The sequence below is a fragment of the Sarcophilus harrisii genome, chromosome 2, assembly GCF_902635505.1.
Source record: "Sarcophilus harrisii chromosome 2, mSarHar1.11, whole genome shotgun sequence".
Lineage (NCBI taxonomy): Eukaryota > Metazoa > Chordata > Mammalia > Dasyuromorphia > Dasyuridae > Sarcophilus > Sarcophilus harrisii.
In genome coordinates this window covers 308,295,136-308,318,296 of record NC_045427.1, presented here as the reverse complement: position 1 = coordinate 308,318,296, position 23,161 = coordinate 308,295,136, and the positions used below count along the sequence as shown (strand labels likewise).

At 35.6% G+C, this 23,161-nt stretch overlaps 2 protein-coding genes across 6 annotated transcripts in view; both read right to left on the bottom strand.

The window, feature by feature from the left end:
- Positions 1–13,946, bottom strand: part of LOC111720490 (zinc finger protein DPF3-like) — a 64,194-nt gene extending 50,248 nt beyond the window's left edge. The window contains exon 1 of the mRNA XM_023502179.2: positions 13,074–13,946. Within this exon, the coding sequence (XP_023357947.2) occupies positions 13,074–13,095 (22 nt within the window). The 5' untranslated portion in view covers positions 13,096–13,946. The remainder of the gene's footprint in view (positions 1–13,073) is intronic.
- A 92-nt stretch (positions 13,947–14,038) lies between these two features.
- DPF3 (double PHD fingers 3) overlaps positions 14,039–23,161 on the bottom strand; it is a 330,115-nt gene continuing 320,992 nt past the window's right edge. For all 5 annotated transcript variants that reach the window (XM_031952579.1, XM_031952578.1, XM_031952581.1 and 2 more), the window contains 2 exons: positions 17,787–17,915; positions 14,039–14,628 (listed from right to left, as the gene is read on the bottom strand). In XM_031952579.1, coding sequence (XP_031808439.1) covers positions 14,423–14,628; positions 17,787–17,915 — 335 coding nt within the window. In that variant the 3' untranslated portion in view covers positions 14,039–14,422. The remainder of the gene's footprint in view (positions 14,629–17,786; positions 17,916–23,161) is intronic.

Genomic DNA, 23,161 nt, shown 5'->3' with positions numbered 1-23,161 from the left:
AGGCAGACCCAGTATTTTTGCAAAGTTTAATCACAATTCTAATTCTTAACATTTGGGGACTTGGCTGTCAAACTGAACCTTCTGGGGGTAGGGATCGGAAAGCAGTTCAATATTGTTTTTCATTTTGTTTTTGTTTTATTTTGCTTTAGAATGGTAAGAAGTCACCCTGGCTGATCTCTTGCTAGGCTGGCCCGAGGGTATGGAGATGATGGAGTAGTGGTAGGGAGTTTTTGTAGCTTGCAATTTAAACAACAACGGGGAATATGCTACCATCCTTCCTTTTTTTAAAAGCGGGTGAGATTGTTTCATACACTGAACCATTTATAGTAACACTATGAATCAAGCACCTATTTACAAGTATTCCAGTGTCAAACAAATTGTATGTTTATTGCCATTCCTATTATTACAAGGGAAGGACATTCAATACCACAGAAGTGTAAAGAGGCCATGCTTATAGTCAAACTGGGGTAAACCTAGTAATCCAGACACTTCAGTCCAGATCCATTCTTAAGGCCATTTGCACAATATTAAAATATTACTCAAATGATTATTATTTTTCAACTCCACTGGCAGGACCACATGACAAAGTATTCAAATCAAATGAAATAACATATGTATAGCACTTTGCAAACCTTAAAGCACTACACAGATGCTAGCTTTCATTGTTATTATTGTTAGTGTTGTTGTTCTGTTATTATAATAATTTATATCTTATAATAATAATGTTATTAATAGTTATTATAAAATCATTATAATATTTTAATCATATTATTATAATAACTATTAGCACTCTAGCCTTGCACTCTCTGCCCCCAACAGGAACCTGAATTTGGCATTTAGGTTACACAGACCTTTTCTTTGTTCTTGCTGAGCCCGACCTTCCACTTGCACCACAGGTGCTTCAAGCCAGCTCTGCACCATGAGATCTTTGCTAAGCATTTCTACAGAGACATGAAAGATTACCACCCCCAAAATGTGGGAAACCAGTAATGCTTCAATTTCAGATGATCCTTAGTTTTATTTCTGAATTAAAAAAAAATAGAATAGTGCTCTAATTTCAAATGATCTTTAGTTTCATTTCTGAATTTTTTAAAGTACCATAACTACCCCTAAAATGGATAGAGATTTTTCATTTCTTGGATGCAATCATGTTAAAGCCCCATGAAAATCCACAGCTGGGTGCCAGCTTGCTTCTTTGTTTTCACACAAAATGGGGCTAGTTTGGGGGCAGGGCTTGTTGATCACCCCAGTGGCTAATTCACTTCAGTCAAGTTTGGGGGATTTGTTTTGTTTTGGGTTTTTTTTTTTTTTTTAGTACATAGTCAATATTGATTCAAGTGACGTTGAGGGAATAAAAATAAGAGAAAAAAGCACTCCTCACTTACCACCATATCCAACTTGCAGAAATAAAAATACCTATAGCACATACATGAATGGCTTCCTTAAAAGCATGAGGGAGCAGAGTTGATCTTTATTTTCATAATAAAAACGTGGTTTTTTTCTTAACGTTAATATTGTCTTTATTTTACATTAAGTGCTTTTTTGATTTCACTTCTTCACAAACCTGCTTTTATCTTTTGAAGTACAATGTACTTTAAACAAAAATACTGTGCAAGGTCAGCACTTTTTTTCCTTTTAAATATTGAAATAAATAAAATAGTTAACTTTTTTCAGTTTGTATTCAGTTACTTCTATTGTAGAGCAATTCCAGTCTGACCTGGGTACTTTTTCACAGACACTTAAAGGAACCAAAATCAAAGGTTAAAAAAAAAATTCTTCTTATTGCACAAGCTTAGGCCCTTTCCAAGAATTCTCTGAGCAGAGCAGGAGGGTTTTCCATGGTCCAGGTTCCTGTGTTAGTTGAAACACAGGCATGGGAAGGGGCCAGGCAAAGGGAAGAGGAAGAGGAGGAGGAGGAGAAGAAGAAGAATGAGGAGGAGAAGAAGGAGGTTCAAATCATCCTGGCTTCTTTTCACCTTCTTCGGAAATGGCTTGCTTGAAGGATGCCGGAGTCCCCAGAGCACAGAGAGTCGACTGCAGAGGGAAAGGCAATGAAAGATAAAACAAAAAACACCACCACAGAACAGGTCTCTAAAAATTCAAAATCAGAAAATTAAAGAATAAATAAGACTTTTGAAAAAGAAAAGAATAAAAAAAAGAAAAAAAGAAAAACAACTAACCAACTACAAATTTAATGGGGCTCTGAGAATGAAAACCAAGCTGCTTTTTCTCCCTTGAAAGTGAACAGTGGGAAAATCAGTTGAAATAAGGGCAACTCAATTGCTCCTGGGTAATGTGACACAGGAAGCAGAAAGAACACAGCTGGACTTTCAGTTCTTTGGAGGAGCAGCAGACAGAACTAGGTGTTCGGCAAAACCTTTTTTTTTTTTTTTTTTTTTTTTTTTTTTTTTTTTTAACTCAGAAACTGAACAAACAGGATTTTTGTTAGGGGAAAAGAGTATATAGATAACTCCATGGTGACTTTCTCAGAGTCTTTTTTTCCCTATTTAGAAAGCCTGAAAAGTGTTCTGATAATTCAACCCATCTACCTGTTGCTTTGTTGGAAATGAATGGTCTTATATTATACATCCTGTCAAGTTCCCCATATATATTTAATTTTACATGAGGCTGGGGCAGGGGTAGAAGTGGAAAAGACTAATGTCCAGTGTTGAAATACTTGCCACCTTGACAAGACATGATGGAGCAGCCTTGCCTCATGGTCCCATTGCTGTTTTTTACTGGGATTGGGCCATCAGTCCTAGCAGATCCCCTCAGATCCAGGACTAACTCAAAAGATCTGTTTCAGTTACCAGTGGGCCCCATTGATCCGAAGAATCAGTCTTAGACCCACTTGATTGCTTGGATAAGATAGGAGGTACCCATCCTTCAGCTCTGGAACACACCAGAGAATTATGGAATTTTTGTTCTAGTTGAAATGAAATTTACTCAGTTATTTCAGTGCTAAGAACAGGGTCAAAAATGAGAAATAAAGAAACACTGATTCTAACCTATTTGGTGGTGACTCTTTAATGATTGGGGACCGATTGGGAGCTATGAATAGCCTGACAGGTACTCTCCAATTTCAAAAAGAGCAGTAGAGATGGAGAACATGCTGCACACACTCCCCACAGACAGCCAAGTTCATTTCAAGCTCCATTAGAGACACAAGTGGTAGATATGGCCCAAATGGAAAAAAAGGCAAAATCAGCCAGGAAAAAAAAGTTCACAAGCAAATAAAAATCTCTCCCAACAAACTTTCTTCTTTCATAGAGTTCTTCCAAGTCCAAGATTTTTTCATTTCTCTCCTCCATTCCTATCACTAAAACTTTTCTATATTTTCAATGGCATAAACAAAAATCTCCATCTCATAGTGCTTAATAAATGCTGCTACCTTTTCACAAGCCCTGCCATACTTTTTCCCTGCCATTGAATCAATATTCAACATCTATCTATCATGTAGCTATCCTTTAGAGCCCAACTTAAATATTACCTTCTTCACGTAGCATTCCCTGATCTGCCTTCACACCATCCTATCAATTAAAAATGACCCCCCTTCAACCTCATGTAGCACTTTGCTTTATAACTCTAAAATACTCTGATCATACTATCGGAACTGGATCTGTGAAGAAAAAGCTGTCAATTGTAGATGGCCTCTTCTCAGTATTTGTGAAAGGCAAGACTTAAATACAGGTCCTTTTAGCTTTCATGCTTAGTTTTTAACCACTATTCCATGCTTCTTTATATATTACATAGAATGGTGATCTGATTTATGTTTCCTTCTCTTACTAAACTATAAACTCCATGTGGGAAACACCTGTGTTTTGTCTAAATTTTGCATCCATCTCAGCCAACTAGTAGTGATCAGGGTCCTGATTATAGTCAATACTTAATGAATATTTGCTGAATGAATGAAAGAATTGACCAAATTCTACACTGGGTGTTTCCTTTGCTCTTTCCCTTCAATCTACTTCAATAGTTCTCAAAGTGTAGTCTGGGAATCCCTCAAAATCTCTGAGACTCTTTCATAAAGCTTCAAGGTCAATGTAATCAATATGATGACATTTTAATTATTTCTAATATGATAAATATTTTCTTTATTTTAACATTCTTTTTTTATTTTGAGTTCCCAATTCTCTCCCTTTGCCCACAATTCCCCAAACATGGAAATGGCAAGCAATAGATCAATTATATGTGTGAAGTCATGTGAAATATATTTTAATAAGGGAAATATCGATAAAGGTAACCCACATAAACAAATGCTCTTGGAGAAAGAGAGTCCTCAATAATTTTAAGAATATAAAGGGGTTCTGAGACCAGAAAGTTTGAGAGCCATTCATTCATTCATTCATTCACCATTACTTTGCCTTCTACTTCTCTCTCCTGCCACCTTTTTAGTCTCCCTTTATTGCCTTCTTCCACGGGGGAGAAGGGAAGAGATGGGAAACCTCATCTTCTTCCATCTATTTGCTTTTTTATTTCTTTTTTTGGCTCTTGCTCCTTTATTTCAATTTTTTAAAAAATGATGCCAGAAAAATTGCTATAGACTTCTTCCTGGCAAATTAAATTCTCAAAGCTCTTACTAGTTGCTCCTCTCTGATTTTTTCAGATGCTTCCTCCCCCATCAGAGCCATAGGAATTCTATTTTTTATTTCCTTTTCACTTTTCACCATGCTCCCCTCCCCAATTTCTTTCAAAGCTCTTGATGCACTATATTGTCCCACCCCTACCTGGTCACTCCTGTCCATTTTACTTCCCCCAGAATGCCATCTTCAGTCTGCCTTCTTTCTTCTCTGAACTCTTCCCTCCTCTACCCCAAGTCATTGACCTGAGATTCAGCTATTCCTTATTTCTTGCCAACATTTTCCTCCTAATTCTCTCCTGCTATTTTATCTGTAGGCTGTTTAATGTGTTGTTGCCACATTCATGTCCCATTACTATCACTGCAAGGAAGCTTGGCTCTCCCTGCTTCTTAGCACTAATTCTAACTTTCCTCTCACTTTTCTAAAATCTCTATTCTTTCTTCCTGTCACTTTCTGCTGACTTACTTGTTTTGTTTCCTTTTGATTTGTCTTTTCAGTATCTTCTACCTGCTTCTGACTACAACTATCTGGAACAGTACCCAGCATATGACTCCTTTCTACCCAGGATATTTTTCCTTTCATATAATATAATTAGAAACTAATACTCTCTCCTTCATACTTAAATACTATTCTTGAGTTAGAAGTTTTTTCAATGATGTTTTCATTACTAAATTTGATCAATGTCACTTAATGAGCATCTACTGATTGCAAAACATGGAATCAGCCCTTGGAGCAAACAACGATGAATTTTAATAATCCATGGTGTCTTCTTTTTGTCTTTCCCCTTGAGTATTAAGATATAGCAGTTTCTTGAATCACAGATTTTGCCATGAATTTGCTACTACTTCCATTCTATGGAAACAAATACTTTGGTCTTAGGGCAAATCCTAAGGGACTTCAAAAGACTCTCCAAATTATTTCATTGTACTAAAAGACTTCCTCCATAATGCCTTCCCAAAGCCTTTCAGGCCTTAATGATTATTCAAACATAGACTGCTTTAGGAAATCACATGAAATTTGGACCTATATTATTATTTAGAATTTAACTTCCTTCACAGTCTGGTTCCAGCCCATCTTTCCAGTTCAACAGTACATTATCCTCCTCATTGCTGTATTGCTGTATAATTAACGCCCTTGCTAATGCATGTATATGATGATTCATCTCCAGCCTCCATGTCTTTGCAAAACCTTCCTTATTTTCACTTTGTAGATTGCTGGCTCCCCTCAAACTTCATTTCATGTAACACTGCTACAGAAGTCTTTCCTGACCTTACCAGGTGCTTCTGACCACCTCCCACTCCCAATTTATTTCTATCCAGCATGTGTTTTTAACATTTACTTTTCTGTAATCCCTCCACCCCCACCACACATACACACTTAGAATATAAACTCCTTGAAGCTAAGTACTGTTTCATTTCTATCTTCATAACAGTAGCACTTAGGAGAGTTCTTGGCATATATCAGATAGTTTGGGAGGAATTTCTTAAACTCACATTGCTATTGAATTTTTCAAGTATATAGTATTATTTTTTCAACCAGATTATGAAATATTTTAGCCATAAACTATGTATTATACATTTTTGTGTTCACCAAAATACTATGTCTACAGTCAATGTTTCAACAGTATTCGCTAAATGAATGAATTTGGTTATAACTGACACTGTTTAAATAAGTGGATCATTATCAAATATTTGTAAATCCATTCTGTTAACACTGTTTGGCACATTGTAAGCACTTTAAAATGTCTGTTGTTTAATTATTATCTGTAAAGACAGGGATAGACAAACTACAAATCAGATCTAACTTCTGGGTCACCAATTAAATGGATGCCATGAGTTCCCCTCAAAAATCTTATCTCAAATCTTTTTAGGCTCATAACAATATAGAAATCATTCCCTATTTCCAACCATTTTGTAATGTAATTGTCACTCAATCAAAAGGATTTCCTCCATTTGTAATATGGTGGCTTTTCTTAAAGAAATCTTTTGTGGACAGAAAATGCCATCTGCAACCAGGAAAAAGAACTAAGGAGACTAAATGTAAATCAACACATGCTACATTCGCTTCTTTTTTCTGTTTGTTTGTTTTTTTTATTTCTCCCATGGTTTTTCCATTTGCTCTGATTTTTCTCTCCTACCATAATTCATAAAACAATGCATATTAAAATAAATAAACTGGAAAAAAGAAATATTTTTGATAGATTATCACCTTCAAAAAAGCCTTTTATTATATATTGTATAATCTTTTGACCTAATGTTTCATTGGCAGAAATACATGTCCTTGGGATTATGCTATGAAAAAAGATGTAGGTATAACTTCTCTCACTTTTCTTCCACTAACTATCCCCATTTCCAACTAAACACATAACTTCCACTTCCAAACATACAAAAACCTCCTGGGAAAAGTTCAAAGAAAGTCAATCTGATTGTTTACATAAATAGTAAATATTGAGTCATTTTTTTTTAATGTCTATTTTTAAACTCAAGACTACCTATTTCTAATGTAGCTATCTCCATAGCAAAATTCTTCAATGCAAAAAAGAAAATCCTTGGAGCTAGATGTTTAATGAAAATTGTTCAGAGTCCTTCACAGACTTTACCTAGTGACTTCTTACAGGGATAAGATCTTGGTCTACTATTTCTTTAATTAAAGTATATTCCCAGGTGAGGAAATTCCCCTTATCAATGCAAGTCAGCATCCTCTCTGCAATTTATAGTCTCAGAGAGTTGCCTGAAAGGTATGTGACTTACTCAGCATCACCTAGACAGTATGTCTCAAAAGTAGAACTTGAACTCAGATCTTCTAGTCTTTAAGGTCAGTTGTCTACCACTACACCAGTAGTAACTCATGGCCCCTTACTCCCATGCAGCCCCTCCACACTTCTCAATATAGCCCCAAGCACATTAAATTATTATTACAAAATGTTGAACAAAATAAATAATAGTATAAAACATACATATTAATTTATGGTTTTCTAAGTCAATATGCTTCATTTCAATTTGACTTTGACAACATTGTACTAAACTAAGTTACTTCACAGTTTATCATTTAATATGGCAGGTGAAAAGTAGAAATATCTATTTCCTATCAATGGAAAAAAGCAAGGCATAAAAAAGTTAAATGATTCATTAAATTACTTTAATTAATGAGAGTTATTTAAATCAATTATGAATTAAAAGTCATTTAACAAGTATGTTGCCTTTAAACTACATCAAAAACTCAGTTTTCTTAACTGCTGCCTTCTCCCCATTACCAGTCTTGTATATACAAGATATATGTAACTTCTAAGGAGTAATGGTTTGGAAGGAAAGAGGCAAGAGACAGAGGAAAGTAGTCAATATTTTGCTTGACATCCAAAATTTAAACCTGAGTCCACTGACCTTTAGGAAGTAACCTACAACCACTTCACTCAGATAATACCAGTACCAGGAACTCAATTTTCTATAAGGTTCAATTAAATGATTTCAATCAAAAGATTGATCCCTAACATCTTACTTTACCCAAACTATTCTCATAAAAACTATATGTTTAAAACTATAATCAGATGTAACAGAAGACATATATGAGAGTTGTTGATCATGACTCTTCATGAGCCCATTTAGGATTTTTTTTTTAGCAAAGATCCTTACATAGTTTGTCATTTCCTTCTTCAGCTCATTTTACAGATAAGAAAAATGAGGCAAAAAGGGCTAAGTGACTGGACCAAGGTCACACAGGTAGTAAATATCTAAGGCCAGATACAAATTCAGTAAGATGAATCTTCCTGACTCTGGGGCTGATACACTATGCATTATACCACTCAGCTGCCCTATGAATGGGAATAGATAAGTTTTTTTTTCAAATACTACAAGAGGAAAGTCACTAAGCTAAATTTTATGGCTATCCCTGAGAAATAAATATTTCAGCCTCTCAAGTGCTATAAAAATCCAGCATAAGATTATATAGCCCATTGGGTGTCACGTTTATTTGCAAAGTGTAAACAATAAAGCTTAACAGGAGACTATTAACTACATGACAAATCATATTTATTTTTGAAACCACCTCTTAAATACTAGCAATACATTGCATTATTAAAAAACTAAAATATTTTAAATGAAATGTGCATTTTTATTTCCAGTGCAATTTTCAAAAAGACCTTCATTTATCTAAGCAGAAAAAAATTAGGATCCATCACTTTCATATTGCTGGATGTAACTCCTTTTTTGTCAGTCAGTCCCTTCCTGATTTAATCCTTTTTTTCAAAGAGGCAAGTGGGTTAAGTGACTTGCCCGGGGGTCATACAGTTAGTAGTATTAAGTATCTGACATCAGATTTGAACTCGGGTCCTCCTGACTTCAGAACTGGTGCTCTGTCTACTACACCATCTAGCCGCCCCTAGTCCTTCTAAATTAATAATAGCTCATATTTTACATGAAACTTAAAAGCTTACAAAGTTTTATGTTCTTCACAACGTCCCAGTAAGGTGGGTGACATAGGCATTATTAAACCTTATTAAACCTGACTTGAGTCAGCATTTGAAACCATGTCTTTTGATTCTTAATTCATTATTCTCTGTACTATAGAAAGCTTCCTTCTTCAGAGCCCTATACCTAGGGCCCCAATATTATGAGTTTTTATTCCTCTCCTACTGCCACCAAAAACAAAAGTTCAAGGTTACTGCCTTAATATGCAAGAAAACTATTCTTAGTTATATTCACATCCCAGATCACCCACCAAAGGGACTCTGTCATTTTTTAGGAACTACAGAAATAACATTATTCCTCCAAGACATGATAAAAATAATTTCTAATGAATGATGGTTTGGAAAGAAGGGGGCAAGGGACACAGGGAGGGAGCCAATATTTTTACTTGGCACCCAGAATTTAAACTTGAATCCACTGATTTAGAAGGTAATAAGTCCCTTATTATTTTAAATTATTTTTTATATTAAATTATTTTTGGTAAAGCTTGTCTTTGAGTTATCCTAATTTTCAGTATAATTTTGAGCAAGAAACAAGTTATACTTTCCCTATCCTACTATACTCTCCAAAAAAAAAGAGATAAAGATATTACAACTATTAGCTACTTTGTAAGTTGAGTTAAGTTGCACAGTGGATAAAGCTTTGGAATCAGGAAAATCTGAGTTCAAATATTGATTCAGATACTTAATAGCTGTGTGATCCCAGGAAATTTAATTAACTTCTGATTGCCTTGGTTTAATCAACTGTAAAATGGGGATAATAAATAGCATTCCCCTCATAAGATTTATTGTGAGGATGAAATAAAATATTAGTCTAATGAAGAGAGTGGGAAAAATCCTTTTTAAAAAAAAAACGATACCAGAATAAGATTTTAAAAACTAATGAAGGACTAATTGAAGAAGAGGAAAGGAGAGGGGAATCTACTTGACTAAGTAGGAGGATAAAAGAAGGGAGAGAATAATTATATAATTGGATAAAAGCAGGAGAAAAAAAAAGAATTAATACACAAAACACCAAAGGGAATAAGAAAAGAAATGATAAATGGACATTGAGAGAGAGGAAGAGAAGTAATGGGAATAGGGCCACTTTAAGAAAAACTTAAGTAACTGAATGAATATAATATTGTGTTTGCAGCAGAAAAGGGGGAATCATATCTTGAAAAAATAGTAGTAGGGTTTGGAGGAAATGAAGAAAAATATAAATCTAACATAACTTTAAATGTGAATGGACTAAACAATCCAATAAAATGAAAAAGATTGATGAATGAATGAAATTGAATGAATTGATGTACAAAATGAATGAAGTTGAAGAATGAAAACAGATTGGTTAAGAAAACAAACCCTTATAATCTGTTGCTTATGAAATAATATTTTTAAAGTACATGGTGAAGTAACTGACATATAATAGGCACTTTATCAATTCCCTACCTTTCTTTGTCAACCAATCTATGTCACTTCCTACTTCTAAATGGTAGATACAGAAGGGACCTCAGAGCTCACCTAGTCTAATTCCCTCATTTGACAGATTAGAAAGATACAATCCATAAAGGGTTAAGACTTGCCAAATTTATACAACTGAGTTAGTGACAGGGTTTCTTTCTTTCCTTTTAGATGCTATTGTTGTTCAGTTATTTTCAATAATGTCCAACTCTCCACAATGCCATTAGGGGTATTCTTGGCAAAAATACTGATGTAGTTTGTCATTTCCTTCTCCAGCTCATTTTACAGATGAAAAAAACTGAGGCAAACAGAGTTAAATGACTTTCCCAGGATCATACAACTAAGTATCTGAGGCCAGATTTGAACTCTGGAAGATAAACCTTCCTGATTCCAAGCCCAGTGTTCTACCTACTGTGCCACCTAGCTGCCCCTTTTCTTTGGGATATTATCCTCCAAAACTGGCAATATGCATAGTGGATAGAATTCTAGACTCAACAACACTTAAATTCAAATTTTATATTTGACATTTAGTAGTTGTGTGACCATGAACAAATTAACCTTTCTGAGTCTCAATTTCTCTATGGGTAATACAGGAGTAATATTGAGCTATACATGAAATAATATGCATAATGTATAAACTTTAAAATGTTATCTAGTTATCACTTATTAGTAATGTTAATATCAACTATTAGTAATAATAACAGCATTACTTTCTCTCTCTCTCCTGAATATAGTAGATACTCTTGAGGCTATACAGGTCTCAGTTTTTTTATTTGTAAAAGCTTAGGGTTAACTTAGATGATGCCAAAAGGCCCTCCCAGATATAACAGTCTTTGAGTCTAGTGGAAATTATTCTTAGTTACATGAGATTTTCATGTTCTTTATAATATCACTGGCTTCTGCAATTTTGTAGTTTTTATCATCTCTTCTTCCCCATATCCCAGTCATAGAAGTCAAAGATAAAAGCTGTCTATAATAGAAATTAGTGCAGATTAGCAACTACAAAACAACAGTAGCCTTCAGATCAGGATTCCCCTGGGGATTTAAGAGCTATGACAAATTCAGAAAACCCAGCACTCATTGCTCCCTATTGGGTTCCCGAGATAGAATGGGAAAGTTGTGGGTTTTGTCTAATTATTAGATAAAAACCACATCTAGTTCAACAACAGCAAGCTATTATTGAAAAGTTCAGAAGTTGCAAACATTGGCTAAGAAGAAAAAGCCTTCAAAATCATCTGTAGTACTCTTTAAATCCGACCTCAAGAAACTCTGTGAATCAGCTGAATGAGAAAAGCTCCCATCTCCTCACTGTTGCCTGAGCCCCAAGGCTACTAAAATAATGTCAGAGCCATAGGAACAAGGAATGACAAAATAGAGTATAACAAGAGAACATAGCAAGGAAAAGAGTATGCCCATTAGCAATATGGGCATGAGGGACTTGTTTCACCTCTATAGAAGTCTATTCAACATGGATAAGCACGCAGGTGTATTTTATAATTTTAACTATGACCTATTTCCAGGAACACTGCCAGACAAAGCATCAATGTTTTCTCCAATAGAATGAGATCATATCTGTTCTTCCAAATATAACCACACACCTGAAGAAGTTATATATTGATCTACAGTGGAATAAAAACATAAATCAAACATCACTGCACCTCCTGCCTTAAGTTCACACATAAACATGAAGGGTCCATTTAAAGCTACATTGGAAAGGACACCAAGATTCAGACTTGGATTCCAGTATAGGTTTTGCCGCCCACCAACTCTGTGACATTAGGGAAGTCCCTTAATCTTTCTTGACTTCTATTTCTCCATCTGTCTAATTAGAAACATGGATCAGACAATTCTTACATTTCTTCTTTTTTAAAAAATCTATTTTTTTAAGGAGGAAAGATATAATTTAGAAAAGGCTAAAAAATCCTATTGCTCAAACCTATTCTTCCTTCTTACCTTTAGTATGCCAGAGGCATCAGCCCATTATGAGTAGCCTATCTGATTCAATGCTCAACTACATTTCTAGGTCTGCACTATTGGGAGTGTTTAAGATGTCATCATTGCTTTCAGAGTTAGTGTTTCTTGAAAACTTGAAAGTTCAGAGTTAAAAACTTAATAGTCTCTAGTTCAGCTTTATATTGGTAGCTAGAAAAAGCCCCAGAGAACCTAAAAGCACAACCTATCTTAATCTTCCTTTTTCTAACTCCAGCTATAAGTCTACTTTAGCTATTCCCAATCATTGTTCTATGGGATTCAACTTCAGGTTTGGCCATGGGGATGGGGAAAACAGAAAGCACTACCTACCCAAACATTTTCTCATATTATTCAAGCTGCCTTACCCTCCAAATTTTCCAAACAGCTTCAAATTTTCCAAGCAAAATGTGACAGTATTTCTGTCTTAGCCCCATGTGCCAAAATGGCCACTAAGACAAATAAATGCTTGTTGATTGACAAGATTTATATGTTGAATTCACTTCAACACTAAATCTCACTATGGGTGTACAATCTACTAGGAAGTAAGGGGTGAGGAAAGGGATGATAAAATCATGGTGGGATGGTTGAACCAAAAATACAAAACAGATACAAGCCAGACATACCTTTTGAATGAGGACTGCTCATCTGTTCTTTCTTGGGACAGCCAATCAGAGAGGTGACTTCTCTTCTCTGTCGCCCAGGAAAGTTGAGCAAGTATTGCTTTGGTTAATTTCGGGATGTGCTATTGGAAACATAAAACAAAGTGCCTGGCCGGCACTATATACATATAAAAAAAGAAGAAGAAGAAGGAGAATAAAGAAGAAATACGGACGGCCTGACAATCCAAAGGGTATTTATGTACATTTTCTAAAATGGGATGGGAAATGTACAAGTGAGGTATATTTCCTTTTCATTTCTTCTAGGATTCATGTCCTCTGGCTGTTTCATCAATGTTGAGTTCCAAATATTCCACTTCTATTCCATTCCTGCCCTTGGACATTGCTCTTCACCCACAGGAGAAGTGAGAAGAAGAAAACAAAATTTTTTAAATTTTTTTTTTTTTTTTTTTTTTTTTTTTAGGAAAAGCCAGCAGCATTGCCTGAGGAGGAGCTGAAGAGGAGGCGATTGCTTTTGGATGGATACTGAGGTGTCTGTAGGTGGATGCATGGAAACCTGGCCTTTCTCGTCCTGTCACTTCTCCAGAGCTGCTGTGGCTTCCAAACTGACAGGGGCTGTCAAGGAAGAAGGGGAAGGGCAAAGAAGGGAAGGGAAAGAAGGGAGAGGTGTGACTGCTGGATGGGGTGAGGATCCACAAACATCAAATGGGACACCAAATCAAAAATTTCACATCACAGAAGTCACCCTAACTAAGTTTCCTTGGGACAATTCTCCTTCCAGTGCCTTTTCCTCCCCTAGATGGGATGGTATTAGGTTTATTTATCTTTTTAAAAAATCTATTTCTAATAATATCTAGATTGTAAAATAATAATTTTTAAAACCTTATTTCTGTTGGTTGTTTTTCTCCAACCTGTCTGTTAGTGTTCTCGTCATTTTGCCAATAAATATGAAAAAAAATGAAAAACATGACTCCACTTGAGTTTTTTAATGGTTTAGGGAAGATGTACATACCCCATCTGTTTGTTCCCAAAAAATAACCAACATGATTTCTGATTTCAGAAGAAAAATCTTTAAGTTGAAGTTCTCTCTGAGGCGAGAGGGAGTCATCTTTTGAGTTTTCTGAATTTTTAAAATTTGTGCTTTTGGTATATATCACCAAAACTTTTAATGAGAGAGAGGAATGTGGAGGGAAAGGGAAAGGGACATGAGGATATGGAGGATGTGAGGAAAAGGCAGGGAAGGTGGTGGGTGGGAGAGAGGAGGTAATCTAAAGTTCTATTTTTTTTAATGGGACCAGAACAACAACCAAAGTACAAAGGGCTACTGCCCATGGGCCAGAGTTTGTTGAATGGATTTAGCAGCCGCCTTTTTTGTCTGCCGTGGGAGAGCCCCTGCCACTGTAGCGTCCTCCTCGACTGGAGCGAGGCTCTTCCAAATCATCCTCGTCAAAGCCGTGGAAAGTTGAGGTGTCACTTTCAGACGTGGAACCGAACAAGTCCTCCGTACTTCGCGCTGCGGCCACCGCCTCCTTCTCCTTCCTGCCTTCTCCTCCCAAATGAGCTGACATGTATGATGAATATATCAGCACATGGGTTAAGCAACAGACAGCATTATTCATATTAATATCATATTATTACAAGGTTATTCTTACCACTGTCAGACAATGCACTATTTTGAGATTTAAAGGGATGAAACGTATATCACCTTGTGGCATGATATTGTGCAATAGGACAACGGGAATGTCTTACAGGTAGGGGATTTGTTTTGTTGCTTGTTTTTTAATGAGAAAAGATACCTGTACTACAATACAAGTATCCAAAGCTTCTGGCAGTGAAAGGGTCAGGAATGTGTTTTTCCCACTCTTATTACCACCCCAGCCAAGAGAATGTTTTCCCGACGGCTTATAAGCCTGCACAACTTAAAGGCTGTTTGCCTCTTTGCACAACGACTGTCCTTCAGTTTGGCAGCCAGTTTCACAAATTTATTGCTGTCAGATAGCCCATTAGAGGCATTTAATCCTCTCCCAGTTTATTTTTATTTTCATCCATTTCTCATTCTATACCTTCCACCCCTGTCTGCTCTCTCACCCCCACATCATGTAATTCATTTCGACCTCCCTCCCGGCCAAAAACAAAAACCTCACTGTAAAGTCTAATGAGTCGTCAGAGAATACATAGTTGTATTCTCCTGTATGTGATTAGAAAATAAAAAAGACCAAGACCCTCTAACCCTGGACACACAACCCATTTCAGCCACTTAAAATGCCCTTAGTCAGGAATCTTAGAACTCTCAAAAGTTCAAAGCAGTATTAAGTCTAACCAAAGGTGGCACATCAGGTGAGAAAGAGTAGGGACTAAAAATGAAGAAATTTTATCATTGTATAAAGTGCTAAAATTTACAGATTTGCAACTGACACTTCTCCACATTCATATTGGACCCCAGGAGTGCCTCAAACTATTATAATCCCAGTCACTGAAGCTGCCAGTTTCAAGTATCTCAGACCCTAAGGGATAATGGAGGTAGAATGAAAAGTGGGAAAGGCTAAATAGCTCTTCTTGGATCCTATCTCTTCCCTGAAGAGACACCAGAAAAGCTATCCAGAAATATCATCCAACCTGTCTTCCCAAGCTTGACAAACGGAGCCATAAGCCAATCGCGAAGCAAACAGCTATTTGACAGATATTTGAGATAGACTTTGGTTGAATGGTCCATACAAATAAATCCTAGCTGAGTGTGAGGGGGGAAAAAACTATGGGGAGCATAAGATAATTACCTATATATATTTTTTAAGATAAGAAAGCAAATTGAAGACGTATAGCTGAGAAGTTTCAAATGGAGAGTCACTTACTCACTATTGGTTCCTCCATTAGTCATTACTACTTGCAATAGATGTCTTTGCTTGCTGTGCTGAAGCATCTCTATATACTGTATATTTCTGGGCATGGAGTGTGTGAGTTTTTAATATGTTCTCATACATATACACACATAAAATGCATGTATATTATATGTAGAAAGAAATATGTGTGTTACTAGCTTTTTAAAAAACTTTTTGTTGATCAGAGTCCAGCAATTACACAGGTTCTGTCTCCCCAAGCTACCACCTGTCAGAGTTAGAAGTCCAATACAATAACAATTATAGATTGTGTCTGGAAAAGTAACTGAACAAATTACTTCCAGAAGAAATTGGGTAAAATTACATACAAGAGAATCACTCTGTCACTGGGTCTGCTGATTTAATGTTGAGGTTATACAGATTGGGAATTGGAATCCTTTGTTGACAGCTGGCTTGCCAGCTCTACTAGGTCTATGTCTATATCCTTCTTGACACCCCAAAACAAAAGGTGCAGGCTAATGACTAGTAGACAAAGCAAGGGAAGAAATAAGGAGTGAGAGCAATCCAGGGAGTAAGAAGCAACCCCATGAAGGCTGAGAGAGGAAAGGAAAGTGAAGGGGACCATCTCTCACCGCTATGCTCAGAGCTGCCTAAAGTATTCTGAAATGTTTTTTAGCTTTTGGGCAGAAACACTTGCAGTATTTAGGTGAGATTGAAATCTCTTGTCACCTTTTCACCTTAACTACTTGGACATATTTTGCTTTGCTCCAAAGGGAAGAATTAGGACAAATGGATGAAGGTTACAAGGTTACCTTTTAGTTCAATATAAGGAAGAACTTAAGCTATTTTAAAAATGAAATGGGCAACCATGTAATGCAATGAGTTCCCACATATAAGGATGTTGTAAAGAGGATTAGTGCATCATTTAAGTTTGGAACTCAAAACATTCAAAGTTCCTAAAGTCCCACTGAGATTCTGGAAGTCTATTTATAACAACAATAAAATACAATTATGTAAAATAGCCTGTCCTGATCAACTCTGATAAACTACAGATAATGACTTAGGTAGGATTCAAAAAGCAAAATAAAACAAAACAATTTGAGAAAAATTGAAAAAACCTAAATTTATTTTGAGAAAGAATAAGAGCAAAGTGGAGTACTTTCTTTAAGTCCTTGAAAATAGGAACTAATAAAAAAAAATAAAAAGGTTACTAAGACCACTTAGAAGCATCTAAGCTATAAGAGTCCCTACCTCTTAGCTTTCAGTCTGCTGTGTTTTCTTTGTTCTGGGTCTACATGAGAAAATGTATGGAATGTATGGCCAATGAAAGTGTTATTCATGCAACTACCAAGAAATCCAAGGGTCGTTAATACCCAAACTGATGGCAATTTGAAGACATAACAAGTTTTCCAACATCATTATTGGATATTTTCTCCCACTGACTCCCTTCTCCCCCATATCTACCCCAACCATTTCAATTAATCCAACAACTCTGCATATTGAGATGCACCATTAACCAATAAAGGAATACAAGGAGACTGTGTTTCAGTGTGTTCTGGGTCCACCTTAGTGTCTTTCACAACATCGACAATAATAACAACAACCACAACAATAACAACAACAAGACATACACACACACCAAAGAAATCTGCATGTAGAAAAGCCAGAAATATATGAGTAACTTTTCTCATCCTTTAGAATTTTTTAAAATTAAGTCACAAAATTCTAAGACCTGAAAAAAAGTCAGAATCATCACCATTACTACTACTCTGAATCATTCCCCCTCCTGCATCTTATCCTAGATAGCTGAAGAGTGAAAAATAGCATTAGTCTTAGGAGCTTGGGTAAGAAAGTTCCCAGAGGGCAAAGGAGGGGTCACACTTACCAGAGCGTCCACAGTCAGCACAGGACACTAGTTCTTCTGGCCGGCCACTTTTTTTGTTCATGCTTGAACCTCCCAAGCAGAAGTCACAGTAATTATTGGGAATAACAGTCCCATCTGGTCCTTTCTGGGCTGTGGAAGAGATATCAAATCCCAATTTTAAGTGGAAATGAAATACATTAAGTCTTTTCCTTCCTTCTATCCCATACCATTGGTTGTAAAGTATGTAAGTGTTTTAGGAAAATCTAGTGACTTATGCTAGGCTTCCCTTATCCTGTTTTCATAGTATTAATTCCTTGCTAACTTCTTTTCTTGTTTTCTTGTTGACACATCTACCTACATAATGAGGATTATTTTTATTTGAGATGTAGTCTTATTTCATTATACTGCTCTGGACTTTTCCACCAAGAAATTCTTCATTCCACAAGATCACTTCGGCCCTTAAACGACATCATCAGTATCTTCTACTCCCTGGGAACTCCATCCCTCCCTCTGATTAGAGGGTAGAGAGTGGAAAACTCCTCCCAGAATCTCTTTTTAAGGATGCCAGGTCAGTTATCTCTTCATTTCCTATCAGGTTTCACTTGCCCACACCCTTCCATCTGGGCACCTTCCTCCTTAACCCTTGTTTTTCAGCTTCCTTTTATGTATTGTAAGTTCCTTGAGGGTAGGGACTGGGTGCCTAGCATAATTCTTAATAAGTGTTTATTGGATGAATATTGGATTGGATTGGATTGGGCTGGGTTGGGTTGGGTTGAGGCTCAGAGAGGCCAAATGACTTATTCAACCTCACTTTTCTAGTATTTCCCAGAGCCAACACTTGAATCAGGTACTCTGATATGGCTCCATCAGACTGGAGCTTTTTTTCATTAATCATTTAGCCTCTTTCATTACTTCAGAAGTAACCAATAAGATCCCACCACTGCTCCATCCCAGGACACTAAAAGAAGCTAGAGGAAAAAACTCTCTAATGAAGTCAGGAAATCCTCCCTTAAAAAGAAGCTCAAAGCTAACTTTCCAATTACCATTGTCTACTCTATAGAATAGATCCACAATCCTTAACCTGTTCTTTCCTTCACTCTTTGTGTTCTTAATGTTATTATTAACCTAATGAAATGAAGACTGCTTCTACCTTCCCTATATCTATTGATAGCTCTCTCAAACTTCCAATACTCAAATCTGATTTAAGTCTCCTTCTAGGCTCTCTGTCAATCAAACAAATCAATGCCGTTTCACTTTTCAATTAGTATCCCCAGTGTCTAATATACCTTGTGCATAGTAGGAATTTAATAGTTTGTTTAATTAAATTGTGTGTGTGTGTATGTGTGTGTGTGTGTGTGTGTGTGTGTGTTTATTTCCGGAAAACTATTTTTCAATTTCAAGTTCTTTCACTGGATTGGAGGGGGACTGATATTCCTGCTCTCATGCTTGTGCTCTGCCCTTCATCTTTCTTTAAAATATTTACAGAATCTTAAGTATATCTTTATTAAGAAACCAATACTAATCTCTCCTTCATGATCATGAATCTTCATTTTCCTCCAATCTACTTATACCCACCCTTGGGATTAAGGGTTCAAAAGAGAACTACTCTTTAAGGGTATAAATACCAAAAGAAGAAAAAAATCACCAGAAAGCCAAGGCAATTAAATATATGGGAAAATGAAAGAATCAAAATATAATTAGGAATTGATACTCTATCTCACACTTAAATATCATTCTTGATCTAGTAATTTTTCCCATGATTTCTTCATTGGCCTTTTTTTTTTTCAATTTTCCTCTTCCTCAACCTCTCTGTAGCTTTCATCTCTGTTGAACAAACCTTTTCCCATGGATATTCTTCTCTCTCTCTCTTGGTTTTGATAACACTGCTACTTTTAGTCAGTGGTCTACTCTACTCCAATCTATTCAATGATGTCTTTGGCAACTAGCTCCCAAATTTATCTAGCCCTCATCTTTAATCAGAATTTTGGATTCACATCATCAAATATATACTAGATATTTCTGAACATCCCACAAAGATCTCAAACTCAATACATAAATCAAAACATTTATTTATCTTCCCCTTTCAACTAACCCCTCTCCTAAACTTTCCTAAGTCTGTTGGGGTATCACCATCCACCAATTATCCTTGGGTTGTCAACCTTGGAGTCATCTTTGATTCTTCTTTCTCTTTCAGCTTCAGACACTTACTTAATACTTACTAGCTGTGTGATTCTGGGCAAGTCACTTAATCCCAGTTACCTCACCAAAAAAAATAAAGAAAGAAAAAGAAATAAAGAAAAATATTGAGTAATGGCCATTAGACTGGAAGTTTTGAGAGTTTTAATTGCTACTCTATGTGGAATGAATCTGATGAACAAGCTGGTTTTCTAGGATGACTTAAGAGAAGATGGAGACAGAAAGAAAAACAAAAGGGGGGAACAAAAGAGGGAGGGAGAAAAGGTGGAAAAAAAGATACAAAAGATAAAATGATCATCTTTGTTCAAAATATTACTTTAAACTTTGTCTTATGAAGAACATGAAGAAAACTTGAAAAGATAGCTTAATTGGTTTTTTGTTTGGATAAAATGATATTGGCACTATTTTCAGAAGTGAGAAGTCATTGGTAGTTGCAGTGATGGTTAGATATAATTCTGATTATAATCTTTCTCACACTTAAAATGTTCTAAACATTTGTATATGTATTTGTTTTTATGACATGTTTTATAATTTGTATTTATAACTTTTTAAAATTTGTTGTTAAAATTATATAGCCAGTGTCTTTGATATATATCCTAGGTGATACAGAATTCTGATGTATGGAGAGATGAGTAATAATTCTTTAGAAGATAAAATTTCTCTGATTTATTTAATATTGTATTTTTCACTTCCTTCTAGTAAAATGTAAGCTTTTTATATGAAAAAAAAAACTATCTGTTTTTTGTTTTTGCATTCCCAATGCCCTATAGATAGTTGATGCTTAATAAATGTTTGTTGAATTAAATTGAAAAAAAAGAAGTCATTATTAAAATCTAGTTTCCAGTATGTGTGTGTGTGTATTGTATACATATATGTATAACTGAAACAAATATACAAAATTCTGGGTCATTCTCTCCAACAAAAAAAGGGGAAAAAGTACAAGAATTATTTTTTCAAAAGAAATGCAAACTATCATATGAAAATGCACCATATTATTAATATTTTTTAAAAATTAAAACAATTCTAAGATTTCACCTCATACCCAAAAATGGCAAATATGATGTGTGTGTGTGTGTGTGTGTGTGTGTGTGTGAGAGAGAGAGAGAGAGAGAGAGAGAGACAGAGAGAGACAGAGAGAGACAGAGAGAGAGACAGAGAAGGAGGGAGGGAGAGAGAGAGGAGGACGGAGGGAAGGAGGGAGGGAGGGAGGGAGGAAGAGAGAGGGAGACATGGAGGGAGGAAAATGGAGGAAGTGAGGAAGGAAAGAAGGAAGGAAGGAAGGAAGGAAGGAAGGAAGGAAGGAAGGAAGGAAGGAAGGAAGGAAGGAGGGAGGGAGGGAGGAAGAGAGAGGGAGACAATGGAGGGAGGAAAATGGAGGAAGTGAGGAAGGAAAGAAGGAAGGAAGGAAGGAAGGAAGGAAGGAAGGAAGGAAGGAAGGAAGGAAGGAAGGAGGGAGGAAACGAGGGAGGGAAGGAGGGAGGAAGAGCCAGTGTTGGTGAATTCATGGAAAGTCAGGTACTTATATTTTTTTTAGCAAACTTATCCAATCATTCGGGAAAACAATTTTAATTATATGTGGGAAATTATTTAACTATTCATACCCAATATAGCAATCATTTTTCTACATTTATATTATTATAAAACAGTTGTTCATACATTTCTCCAATAATTAGGCACTTATTTTGTTTCTACATTTTGCTAGCACAAAAGTGTTGCTTTGAATATTTTGGTACATATAGCAGCTTGCTCATTGTGTTTGATTTCCATACAGCATATAACCAGGAGTGGAACACTTTTGTGCTAGCATTTATCCTTTGTAGTTGTATGTTATAATCGGGGTATGTGTTTCCCCTTCCCAAAATGAAACCTCAGTAAGGGCAGGGACTGTTTGCTCAGTTAGATAATCACTTAACCAAATTTTGTGTCTACCACTTTCATCCCCATTCCTATTATACTCCCACATCTGACAAAATATTCTGTAGACAGAAGATATTTAATGAATGAATTGATGAATTGGTAATAATAACAATCAGTATTTATATAATGCTTTAAGATCTGCAAAGAGCTTTACATATGTTAACTTATTTTTTAGTTAATTAATGGCAACCCTTCAATGATTCTCAAAGAATAACTGGTTATTCTCTGCCTTAAAACAATTAGAATATTCTTATTCATCCTAACTATACAGATTAAAAGCCTCTAATCAGAAACTCAGGATTATTGTTTGGTGTTTTATTTTTGTTTTGTTTGTTTTTGCAATTTGAGAATTGTCATAGCAGTTATACTAGTCATGCTAGAAAACATTTGAAATGGGACCAGGAAGAATTTCCCCAGACTACTCATCATAAAGGCAGTTTCCCCTCTTTACTTCCTGAATTATCCAAGAACAAGAAATGATGATGCTGATATGGGTGACTTTCATAACATAATAATATGTATGGATATAATGACTGTTTTTATATGGTTTCTGGGAAAATAGTAAGGAAATGTGATATAGTAGATATATTGTGTTGGACCTGAAGTTAAGAAGCCCTAGGATTTAATACCACCTCTGATACTTATTAGCTCTGGGGCCATGAGCAAATCACTTAATCTTCCTGAGCCCTAGGCAAAACTCTCAAACTATAAATTATAGGTGGGCTGTGATCAGATAGAAAGATTCCCAATATTATTGAAATCTAAATGTATTAGGAAATGTACAAAAAAAAAGGAATTAAAGAAAAGATTCTTTTGATGAATAGCTTATAGACTAATAGTTTTATTCAATTACAAAAAATAGTTATTTTACCCACCTACTTAAAAGTCCATTGAAAATAAAATAAAAATTAAATATAAAATTGAAATATAATTAAATTAAATATTAAAAAGTAATAATAGAATACTGACTTGTTCCAGGACCATTTTTATCTAAAGTTCATCAAAAACATGAAATTATTAATAAAATAGCAATGAAAATACTATATATTTTACAAAGAAACTGAGTCAGAGATTTAAATGACTTATTCAAGATCCCAACTAATTAATGACAGAATCAGAACTAAAATACAAATCTGCTTATTCTTAGACAGGAAACCTAAGGAAATTTTACTTTTATACTAATAGTAGTAGTAGAAGGAAGAAGAAGAGGAAGAGAAGGAGGAATAGTACAAGTACCAGTATTAGCCGTAGTTATTATTGTTTCGTTGTTCAGTTATGTTCAG